Source organism: the organism of the source record quoted next, unplaced genomic scaffold (assembly GCF_019419815.1).
Source record: "Pyrus x bretschneideri cultivar Hongxiangsu unplaced genomic scaffold, Pyrus_bretschneideri_v1 Contig46, whole genome shotgun sequence".
NCBI classification, from domain to species: domain Eukaryota; kingdom Viridiplantae; phylum Streptophyta; class Magnoliopsida; order Rosales; family Rosaceae; genus Pyrus; species Pyrus x bretschneideri.
The window spans coordinates 1,028,978-1,041,104 of record NW_025999783.1 but is presented as its reverse complement, the minus strand read 5'-3'; the positions used below and the strand labels follow the sequence as shown (position 1 = coordinate 1,041,104).

General features: G+C 36.9%; 1 protein-coding gene across 4 annotated transcripts; it reads left to right on the top strand.

The window, feature by feature from the left end:
* The first annotated feature begins 4,384 nt into the window (after positions 1 to 4,384).
* LOC103952198 (biotin carboxylase 1, chloroplastic) lies at positions 4,385 to 11,397 on the top strand. Of its 4 annotated transcripts, none has more exons than XM_048567861.1 (17): positions 4,385 to 4,603; positions 4,885 to 4,942; positions 5,189 to 5,250; positions 5,892 to 6,217; positions 6,932 to 7,073; positions 7,807 to 7,905; positions 8,009 to 8,065; positions 8,723 to 8,794; positions 9,054 to 9,143; positions 9,271 to 9,330; positions 9,504 to 9,689; positions 9,781 to 9,873; positions 9,952 to 10,033; positions 10,300 to 10,406; positions 10,504 to 10,579; positions 10,866 to 10,975; positions 11,077 to 11,397. In XM_048567861.1, the coding sequence occupies exons 3-17, from the start codon at positions 5,206 to 5,208 to the stop codon at positions 11,113 to 11,115; spliced, it is 1,584 nt and encodes a 527-aa protein (XP_048423818.1). In that variant the 5' UTR covers positions 4,385 to 4,603; positions 4,885 to 4,942; positions 5,189 to 5,205; the 3' UTR covers positions 11,116 to 11,397. The 4 variants fall into 4 exon arrangements, with proteins under 4 accessions (XP_048423818.1, XP_048423817.1, XP_009362020.2 ...); XM_048567860.1 differs by having other exon boundaries at positions 4,385 to 4,608; XM_009363745.3 differs by lacking the exon at positions 4,885 to 4,942.
* The last annotated feature ends 730 nt before the right edge of the window (positions 11,398 to 12,127 follow it).

The window sequence follows — 12,127 nt, the reverse complement described above, 5'->3', positions numbered from 1 at the left end:
TAGGGAAATTGATTTCTATATCATCCCTCGCAAAGATACGAAATCACCTTTCTTTTCACAGTGGATTCAAGGGAATATATGTGGACTAATCCAACCAAAATGCAGACCATATAAATACTTATGGTTTTGGTTGATGAATCGACAAACTGGTCACATGTTTGTCCATACACATTACTGCTAAACCTCATGGCAGATTAAAGGTTCACCACCCTACTTATCCCTTAAAGTCTGGAGACTGGATAATGCTGGAGAGTTTATATCGACGGTTTTCGATAAAGTATTGCATGTATTTTGGATTTATAATTGAACATCGAATTCTCATGTTCATCCCAAGTAGCCTCGCCTAGCGATCATAAAGCACAATTTAAATGATCGCCCAAATTTTGGTAAACATACCAAGTTTTCGGTTTCTACCTAGGGCTATGCAATCTTGTACGCAGTTATGTTGGTCCGCCTTAAGGCCCATTGCCACCCAACCTATATGACGTTACAGTTGGTTACTGGGTACGAACCTAACGACTTTCATATTTACGCATTTGGGTGTGCATTCCATATGCCAAGTTGCGTCGCCGCAATGTACCAATATGGATCCTCTAAGAAGATTGTGAATCTTTGTTGATTATGATTCCCCTTCACACTAGCTCTCTTCGATCCCCGTACCGCACAAGTATGATAAGCAAGTGCGATGAATTCTAGATTTCATAATGTTGCTCCAGACGCATTCCTCTAATCTAGCTAAAGTGACAAGATCATATACCAGCTGCAAACATGCCTACAAGGATAAACGTACTTAATGGATGTCAAGTCAATATCCCTGGAGGGTGTGCCGTCTCTGTTGGACAATCCGATATACCGGCGGATAACCAATCAATCTATCTTGGCCTGGAGTACGACAGATCATTCGGTTCGTAGGATTCATTTTCCTAGAAGAGAAAGACATGACACAACAATGAATCTAAATTCGATCGCTATCTCAAATCATTTCCATCTCATGAGATTAATCCGAATTACTCTGGAGACTTGAAGTTCTTGGTCCAGTATACTAGTTTTGATGAGCTACATGGAATTGAAATGAGATTACTATCAATGATGTTTTCACTTATATGGTAGCTACCGATATAAATAAAAAGCGATGATATCGAACCGTGTTCCGTTGATTAAGTGACAACGTAGAACTGATTGGACAACCAAAGTTACAATCCAGGTCAAATTCCTTACCAAAGTGTGTTTTAGACTTATCGTTCCTACACTACCCAAGGTAACCCTGTTATGTTACAAGTGGGAAAAGAAGTGTTATAAAATGAATGAAATAGTGCGATATGATGTACGCCTTACGACGCAAGGTTTCTCTCAAACGTCTTATGATTGATATCAGCATTATGAAATATGGTTAGTGTTTTCTTCATAGGGATATAGATACGGAGATTTACATGTAAGTTCCCAAAGAATTACATGGACTGGTTCAAATAGTGCCAAACCATGGAACACCCTCTTAACTTGTTTGAGGTGTTCACTTACAATCTGACGGATGTGGTATACCCGTCTAAGTGATTATTTGATCAATCAGGGATGAATTATGCCCTTGCGTGTTAAAACTATGAAGTCTTATTCCGAATTGCTAGAGTTACAGTTTATATCGTTGACACGAATCTCGCTAAGACTCCAGAAGAGCTTGAGAAAACTGTCTCGCACCTGAAGATGGAATTTGAGATGAAGGATCTTAGGAAAACTCGTTTATGCCTTGACCTGAAGTTCAAGCGTTGTTCTGACAGTACCTTGGTCTACCAATCAAACTACACCTCAAATGTGTCACTTTTGAGTATACCTTTGATTGTCCATACATTATATGTAATTGAGACCCTTGAAGAGGTTATGGAATCCAAAATTCCATATCTAAGTTCAACTTTGTGCTTCGTTGTACTTAGCTCATTGTATTTAGATAGGACATCTCCTTCGTTGTTGATCTTGGTACAGATGTAGCACCAGGCCTATACGCATCCACTCAATTGGTATTAAAGACGTACCTTGAAGGTACTACGAGGGCAAATCCCAACGGATCTCGAGCAAATCCAACTCCCTTGATTCTTGAAATGATGGTTATCTTGTTTATTATGCTGACGTTGGTTACTTATCAAACCCGCACAAGGCAAAATCCCTGAATGATTATGTCTTTACCGTTAGGGATATCGCAATATCTTGGAAGTCCACGATATGACCTTAGTTGCGAAATCTTCGAATCATTCTAAGATTCACCTTACTTCACTACGCCACAAGTGAGACATGGTTAGGAGTTCTTGTTGAGCATATTCGAAGTACTTGCTGCTTTCATCCATCGTTGAGTCCCAACGACAATTCATGAAGATTATGCCGCATGTATCAACCCGACCAAGCCATGATACATCAACAAAGTCAACGCCAAGACAGATTACATCTATATCTACATCAACAAAGCGTCAGGAGTTTGAAGTCATGTAAGCCGATCCCAAACAACCTTGCCAACCTCTACATGACGTCACTACCGAAGTCAACCTTCTAGAAGCTTGTTCGAGGAATTGGTATGCCTAGCTATTCATATGCAATGCTTGTAATTCTCATTTGGAAGTTATGTCAAATTCAGGGGCAGTATCCAGAAGTATACTCACTTGATCTTAATGTACTATTTTTCCCTACGATTAGGAGCATTTTTCCCACTGGGTTTTTGCTGCCTAACTAGGTTTTAATGAGGCACCCATCATGGGCTGATCAAACCCTTTGTGAGCTCTTCTACTTGCGTCCAAAAGACGTATAGTTTTGACTTAATGCAACTTCTCATTTTTCTCCTTAGCCTATGGGTTTTTCTCCCACCTTGAGTTTTACCATAGCGAGGTTTTGTGAGTTTTACTTTTTATGCATTCTTCCGTTGATCTGAGACTTGCATTCGCTCATTGTGCCAACGACTTCATCAAGTGTACTTACTTCATCACTGAAGACTTGATGTGTCATATACTTGAGTATTTACACACTCAAGGGAGAGTGTTGCAATCCTATTAGATTAGGAATGTGATTGTGCAAATCCTAGTATATCTTGGAATATCTCTCATATTCCTATTAAGAGTAGATTACCTATTAAATGTTGTAATCCTAAAGGGTAAGGAATTAACCTTCCCTACTACTATAAATAAAGGCACAATGGGGTGGAATAACACACACCCACAATTACACATCTCTATTCTCTCTACTATTGCCGCACCTTTCTCTATTTCTATGGCCTTCATAATTGTTCAGTAAATTATGCCTACAACAATAAGGTGTTTTTTAATTAAATTAAACTTAGTTCAAACCCTTTTCATTAAAGCACCCTTAAATTTATTTGTTAATTTAATTAAACTACCGTCGGATGTTTTAAAATTTAACTGTTGAATATGAATAAATTATTGCAAAGTAAAAGTTGGACCCCAAAAAAATTGGCTACAAGGGGGACTACATTTGGCCACCCTAATTCCCCTTTGGCCAAATAATGGCCTTGTGGACTCTATAAAATTATAGTCCAACCATTGGTTGGAGATAAGATTTTGAACAAATCAGACTACTTTTTGACTTTTGGACATTTAACTCACTTCATTGGAGATGGCCTTATGGCTCATTTGTTACCACAAACTATCTTTGTTCGATTGACTTAGCATGAACTGAATTGTAAAAGAATTGTGATGCATTTGGTACAGTTTCAAGCTAAAAAATTGGACAATGAAAACATAATTATTTGAATGATGGAATACTATCATTTGATTATTTGTAATTTCGGTAACTTTTTTCTCACCTCATGAACCGGAAGATTAATACTTGGAACAAGAGGGTGATCGGAATCATGTGTTGAACTTGGGTGTTGAAAATTCTTAAGCCTACCCTATTTCCTCCCAGATTGTTGGTTATCTTCAGAATATAGTGTATCCAGGTAAAATCTAAAATGCTTGTGACAAAAGCACTTTTATTTCTTTCATACTTACTTTCTTTGTCTCCTTCATGTAAGTCTGCCCTCTTGCATCAAAATTAAAATTCTTTGTCCATCTAAATTAGACTCATTTAGAATAATGTCTTGTCAGATGAAAACAAAATGATTAAGATAAAATGTATCGTGTTATTCTAGGTGTATACGGTATCAACCATATGGTTAAACTACTCTCGATTTTGTTTTGGTTTTAATTAAATTATTCTTCAACTAAAAATGTCTTACGTTCTATTGTGAATATAATAATCTAGTGTGAGATTTGTATATAATAATTTTGTTTTGTCAATATAATATACTCTACATGCCCATTCTACATTGCGACACATGTCGTTCATTTATATTTACTTATATCGTAACACATTACACACGACTTGCTAATCCACGTGTTAGTGATTGTTGTGAGGACTTACTAGAGAGTGTTTTAAGCGCTCTTTCACCACATCGGAACACCGCCGCCGCAGTGGCTGTGTAGTAGCCGTGCAATCTAACTAGCTCTCCTCCGTCAGCCGTCCTCCACTCCTCTTCCTCCCTTCACCGCCCAGCTCGGCCCACACTCCTCCTTCTTCTTCATTGGCAATTTGGCATTGTCAACAGCAACATCAGTAACCTAAACTCATTGTAAGGTTAGTCTGTGAATTCCATTTAATGTTTTGCTTTTCGTTTTATATCTCGTTTTGAGGATTATGGATAGGGAGTGGAGTGGCCGCCGGGGAAGGGGGAGGGCGGCGGCTGTCAGGGCTGGCGGTACTTTTCCCATTTCCTTGTGGGCGGAGATTTCAATCACTCGCTCCCCTCGTTTTTATCGACAACTCTACTCTCTTTATATCTACCCTCGGACCTTCCCACGTTCTCATATCTCTCTCTCTCTCTCTCTCTCTCGACCTCTTGGGGTACCAAAGAGGCTTCCTCTTCTTCATCTTCATTCAGTCTGATCTTGATCTGGGCCAATTCAGAAAGGTATTTCCCTGTACCAGTTTCAAATTTTTAGCATTTGAATCGTTTCGAAATGGCAGCAACTTCCCATTCTTTGGGTTGTGGTCTCTTTCTGTGATAGAATTACAATCATGCGTTGATTCCTCCTTAGCTTCTGCTTGATTTTGTCGAAAGAGTTTTACAATTTCTAACAAATTATACTGTTTTTTGTTGTTGTTCTGCAATGGCGGTGACTGAGATATTTGGTTTTGTTTATTTGGTGTAACTCAGGTCGCTTTGTTTCGAAAATGGACGCCACAATGCCCATCTGCAAGACTGTCACGCCAACTCCGGTGAGTACCGCTGTTACCCTTTGCTTATTTCATTTTTTGAATTGGGTCTGGGTTTCATATGCCATGTGGTGTTCTAATTTGTTGGAATTAGATTGGCTAATCAATTGATCTTAATCCCTATATGATCGGTGTGATAGTGAATTATTCAAGGTTGATGCAAGCTTTCTATATGTTGAGGGAAGTGTTACTGGCACTCCAAAAATCTCATTCTACACTCCTCACAAGTGTATTTTTCTTTCCTAATATAGAAAGTTTGGAGTGTAGAATGAGATTTTTGGAGTGCCAATAACAATTCCCTATGTTGAAACGGATCGACTTTTCAAATGTGTTTTACTCAGCTTGAGGTTTGGTCTAGGTTCTTATATGGACTGAAGAACATGTCTTGGTTACCTTTTATATCTTCAGTTTTGTAGAAAAGCTCAAAACTTTACCTATGTTTATTCGATGCAGTAAAATATTAAGACTAATTAGGGTAACGTATTGGAATTCCTAGATAAATAGCATTACAAAACAAAGGTCTGCTTGCTTTATGTCTTCAGAATCCTGTATCTTAATGCTTCTGTTATAATCTCCATACTTAATTTGTTGTTTATTCACATTTTCCCTTACATTTGGTTTGTGTTTTCTTCTGTCAACGAAAGGGCTTATTTTTTGGGAGAACTAGGGAGATCCGTAGTTCTCAATGTAGCTTTATGGTGGGAAATAAAGTCAACTTTTTACGGCAGAGAGTTCAGGGTGCTCAAGTTAGTGTTAAATCCAGAAAGCATGGGGGAGCTCTTCATGCTACATGTCGTGCTGAAAAAATTCTGGTGGCAAATAGAGGGGAAATTGCTGTTCGCGTTATTCGAACAGCCCATGAGATGGGAATACCTTGTGTGGCTGTTTACTCAACAATAGACAAGGATGCACTTCATGTGAAATTGGCTGACGAATCAGTTTGTATTGGTGAAGCAGCAAGCAGTCAATCGTAAGTGCTTGATCACTTACGTTGTTCTTTGTCCCACTGCCCCCACCCCACCCCAAAAAAAAAAAAAAAAAACCCAACATTGTAACTATCACAAATGAATCCTTTCTGAAAACCATTTAAGTTTATGAGTTAGGAATCCGAAAGGAACCATGATATCTTTTTTTAATTATTCAACGTACAGTAATTACGGAAGAATGATCTGATCATTCATTACAATTGTTTTTGTATCTCACTTAGTAACAATTATAAAGTTATCTTAATTACTAAGATGTGGCTGGCAAGATTACAAATATGTGATTATTATTATTTTTCTGTTGGAAAGAAGTCGTGGATGAAAGTAAAACACATAATAACATCACGGATAGATAATCATTGTTTATAAAGATCTGAAAGTAAAACACATAATAACATCACGGATAGATAATCATTGTTTGTAAAGATGTGAAATAAAGAAACTGAAAACAAAGATTGTAGCGGTAATGGACTAATGGTTTTAAATGCCTCATGCCTTTTACTTGGCATGGCACAACATAGGATGTGACCTAGCCCTTCCATGCCCATTTGAATTGTGCCATGCTCAAGCTGGCCTGCCTTGTTTTTCTACTCTACCTGTGAACTACATTCTTTATGTTAATATGATAATAAATTTTTGTCCCAGCTTCTGTTACAGATGATAATGATTAAGCTTGGCCATTTTGATATGTCTTTCTGCAGGTATTTAGTTGTTCCAAATGTTTTATCTGCTGCCATCAGTCGGAAATGTACAATGTTGCATCCAGGATATGGTTTCCTTTCTGAGAATGCATCATTTGTTGAAATGTGCAAAGAACATGGAATCAATTTTATTGGGCCTAAGGTAAGTACTTCAATTAAAATAAAAATAACATTTTAAAAACTTCAAGCTAGGAAGTTTTTTGCTATTCTCTTAGTTCTAATTTTTAGATGTAAATGAGGCACGGTCAAAGGTGGTGGCTTGGGTGTGTGATAGTCCCATCCCATTTCAAGGAAATTTCTTTTTCGTTTTGCCTCTCATTTCAGCCCTCTCTCTTCCATTCTCTTATTTAGTTCCAAGGCTCTGCTCACTGCATTGTGAAGTCCTGGGTTTGTGCCATGTGAACATGGTAAGCTAGAGTCCAATTCTCTTGCTAACCTGGTGACGAAGAATTTAAGGTCACCTACCAATGGACTATATATCAAGGGTGGATAATAAATTGGATGTGCTTTTAATGTTTTAATCTCAACCCTTGATATCAATTCCAAGGGTTAGTGACCAAGAGAACATTTCTGTGATAAGTTCATGCGATACATTAGATTGATTTATTAGCTAGCTTTTTGGTGATTAATGAATATAATTTTCAACTTGGAAAAAATTATTTTGTCCCTTAGAAAGAAATGATATATAAATATATATACACATATTTTTTTTTTCTTTAGTTGTATTTTATTTGGTTTTATGCATTATATTGCACTTGTTCCATACATCTTAGAGTGAATGGTAATGAAGCACTTGGTTCTATATTTAGTTACTTATTAGTTAATTCATGTTCTCATGTGGGACAAATGTTTGAAATTCTGATTACAATTTGCAGCCCGAGAGCATCCGTGTTATGGGTGATAAATCAACTGCCAGAGACACAATGAAGAAAGCAGGTGTCCCAACTGTACCTGGAAGTGATGGATTACTACAGGTATGTACTTTAACCTTAGGTATTATAAGTTTCAAGCCTCCTGAACTAGATGGTCATAAAAATTAATATTTCCTTGATTGTACTCTCTTTTTATCCTTTACAGAGCACAGAGGAAGGAATCAGGCTTGCAGATGAGATTGGTTTTCCTGTAATGATCAAGGTAAAGTATCTTGTCTTATTATGTCTCATGATAATTAAAACTCATTATACCCCGCTATGTCCTAGAATTTACGTTGCAGACCTTTTAGTGTTAACATAGAAAATTAAAAAGTTAAACGTATTCCTAATGTACCAAATTTCTTTTCCCTTTTTATAAAAAAAAAAAGGAAATTAATGATTTAATATAATAGAATTATTTATTAACTTCTTTTTAATTGTTAACTGATTAATTTAGAGGAACACATGCCTATTGCATAGAATAGCTGCTCATGAATTGTATCTGTTTGACGCTAGTACGCTACCCAATTTCCATGCTATAATGTTAAACTATGAAGATGTACCAACTCAATGAAGCTATAATAAAAGTTTTGTAGGTTTTAATTTTGAGTTTCAGTCAAGCATGCAGTTCCTTACAGAAATTTAAGTTTGCAGCTTAGTTCCTAGTAACTACTAACTATAATGAGTTCTAACTGTTATCTCTGATCTTTGGATGAGTCCGTTTCGTCATTTGGCAGAAACAATTCAAAACGATTTCAATTATAAGTGTGTTACATATAAACTCGAATATTTTTTTTCAAACACTGAGTTAAGGAAAGCCAATATAGATTTTTGTCTGTTATTGTTTCTGTTAAATGATAAGCATGTTTTGCTATTGAAGGCCACAGCAGGAGGTGGAGGACGTGGCATGCGTCTTGCTAAAGAACCTGAGGAGTTTGTGAAGTTGTTGCAGGTACTGTACCCAATGCATTGTATTCTTATTTTGTTGCTTTGCTGATGCCTTCTTTTATTGTTTGTCTTCTCCGAAAGTGTTTCGTTGATCATTTTTGGAGATATTGTTTAAGTTTTGTGTCAGATAAATTTCACTATAAATTTGTATGGTTGGGCTCTTAGTTTAGTTGGTCTTGTTATCCTTAAATGAGCATTATATTTTTGTATTACATTGCTGTTTCCATCGGTTTATTTTTTTGCCTCAATTTGATTGTTTGCAGCAAGCAAAGAGTGAGGCCGCAGCTGCTTTTGGAAATGATGGAGTTTATTTGGAAAAGTACATCCAAAATCCTAGACACATTGAGTTTCAGGTAATGTGCTTGTAAAAGTTCCTGATGATTTTTATGGTGTATATTGTATGTTTTGAATTATTAGTAGTATTCATTTTGACATTTGACGCAAACCTGCAATCTCTTGATTTATCCCTTGTAAAAACAGGTTCTTGCAGATAAATTTGGTAATGTTATTCACTTTGGAGAGCGGGATTGCAGCATCCAGGTACTTTAACCGGCCTTATTAGTTGCACGAATCACTGTGAAAGTTTATTTCTAGTTATTAGAATACAGCTGTCTTCAAGTGTTTATTCATTTATTCTCTAGTCATTTCTAAGAAATGCAAAACCCAATGACCCCTGCCAAATTGTTTTCATTTGTTGAATGTAACGTTCACAGAGAAGGAACCAAAAGCTTCTGGAAGAAGCACCTTCCCCTGCATTGACCCCAGAACTGCGGAAAGCTATGGGTGATGCAGCAGTTGCAGCAGCAGCATCTATTGGCTACATTGGTGTTGGAACCATTGAATTCCTTTTGGACGAAAGAGGTTCCTTTTACTTCATGGAAATGAACACTCGGATTCAGGTTAAACTAATCTTTTGAGGATGGCTTTGACTGGTATTAAAAATTTGCTTAATTATGCTAAACTATAATCTTTTTGCCAATGGAACGACAGGTTGAGCATCCTGTGACAGAAATGATTTCCTCTGTTGACTTGATTGAAGAACAAATTCGTGTGGCTATGGGTGAAAAACTCCGATACACGCAGGTAATTAGAGTAGTGTAGTTTTCGAGATATATTTGACGCTTTCTGTTCAATGTCTGACGGAGGTGGCTCCATCTACAGGAAGATATAGTGCTCAGAGGACATTCAATTGAATGCCGTATCAATGCAGAAGATGCTTTTAAAGGATTCCGACCTGGGCCAGGTATGTATACATATTTATATTCTGGTTCCCTAGGTTAATTGCTTAGTACAGCATGACACTTACGCAACATTTGGTCTTTTTCTGTTATTCTGTTATTCTGTATTGTACTATGTGATGCAGCCAAACCCTGATGATATAGGGTTCTAAGTTAGTTCAGCACTCCAAGAATTCCATTTATTTTACTAGGGTTGCGCATGTACTGGTTTAACAATGACATTATGTATTCACTCTGTTTTTAATACATAATCTTCTGCGTTTCTTAACAGGAAGAATAACAGCCTACTTACCATCTGGAGGTCCCTTTGTTCGAATGGATAGCCATGTTTATCCTGATTATGTGGTTCCTCCAAACTATGATTCCCTTCTTGGAAAGGTTTGTGACCCATATACATCACCAATATAATATTATAGCTTTCAGGTTTATTGTTCTAAATTTTAATCACTTTGGCAATATTGCTCTCTTGATGTAGCTTATTGTTTGGGCACCAACAAGAGAAAAGGCGATTGAGCGAATGAAGAGGGCTCTTGACGACACTGTTATAACAGGTAAATAATAATATAGTTCATTGGTGAAATCACTCAGTTTTATTTAATTTTTATGTTAGCATAATTGGACTTTATGTAGAAGAAACTTCGTGTGAGCCATTTGAATTTAAGCAGTGCTGTGAATAGAACCGAAGGGGCAAGTGTTTTTTTTTTTTTTTTTTTTTTTTTCTTTGTTGGTCAAAGTTTTATTGAGAGTTTCAGGTTGCTTTAATTCATGATGTAAATCTGGAACACTCCTTTTTCGTTGTTAATGGTGGTTGATGTAGTTATTGCCTTTGTTCCACAGGGGTTCCCACAACCATTGAATACCATAAACTTATCCTTGACATAGAGGATTTCAAAAATGGCAAGGTTGATACTGCTTTTATTCCAAAGCATGAAGAGGAGCTACAAGCGGTAAGAAACTAGTCTAACCCTGAACATAAATTTACCGGCGAGCCTTCGATTTTCCATTCTGGGTTCTCATATTTACTAATTTCTCTTTCATGTGCCTACAGCCCCAACATTTGGTGCCCGCGGCCGCTGCCAAGAACTAGCTGGTGCGTCTGCTTTCATGGATGGCTCTCTAATTGCCACTATGTATCTGGTCTAGTCGACCACATTTAACCGGCAAATCTTTCGCTTTTCTGTACGAGTTATATAATTCGTGTCCTTTTTATACTCATTAGAACTAATAATATTATTCACATGCCTTGCATTTGAGTATTTCATTGAAATTTTGACATGTTCATGTGTTTCAGTTGGGTGTACAAACTTGTATTGCTCACCCTATGTGTGTTTGCAAACTATTTATATTTAGCAAGATCCTTGTTTCATAATTTAGGTTTAATCCTATTATCATTTCGGGGTTTGACTTTCTGCTGAATTTCGTTCTTAGGTTGGAGATTTTTTTTCAACGTACCCAAAACACGAGCCGGTAATACAAGTGAAGGGACATTGAAAAATATATCATCTCTACTTATATTATAACATATAGTGTATCAGCCTTATATTTTGGTTACATGGAAATATCTCTCCCTTGGAGGTTGGCTGAAAACAACCTTAGAAACTTGTCGGGTGGAGTGGCATCCTAGCAAATGATGGTGGGAAATTGGTAAATATGTAATCACAAAACTAAATCTAAACAAATTTAGAAAACTATTTAACATTGCTTTTAGTTTTTAACCCTACTTGGTACATCATTATTTCTACAGTTCGTGCAAATTATTGTCTAGTTTTGTTGTGTCTTGGAGAAAAATCTTATTCTAGTAGGCAGCGCGTGTTTGGGTTTGGAATTAGAATATCATTCGTATCCTGCCCTTCCCATCCTATCCATTATTCTAAAAATTTCCACCTAGGCCTCATGTAGGCATTAGGAGGTTGACCATTACTTCGATTAATGTCTAGGCATTTGAAAATTAAGAAAGAGTGTCTAGATCTGCTGAGATGTCTACCTAAACCGCCTAGCTTGCCTAGGCACCCTCCTAGATAACGACTCACTTAGACAGAAAATAGATAATTTTCATTTTGCATATTTTTTTTTCAATAAATTGTAAAAGACTTGTTGCA

Coding starts and splice junctions, on each gene's coding strand:
- LOC103952198 (XM_009363745.3), top strand. CDS start 5,206: ATGGACGCCACAATGCCCATCTGCAAGACTGTCACGCCAACTCCG. Junction 9,331..9,503: donor AGCGGGATTGCAGCATCCAG/GTACTTTAACCG, acceptor TAACGTTCACAG/AGAAGGAACCAAAAGCTTCT. Junction 9,874..9,951: donor AAAAACTCCGATACACGCAG/GTAATTAGAGTA, acceptor CTCCATCTACAG/GAAGATATAGTGCTCAGAGG.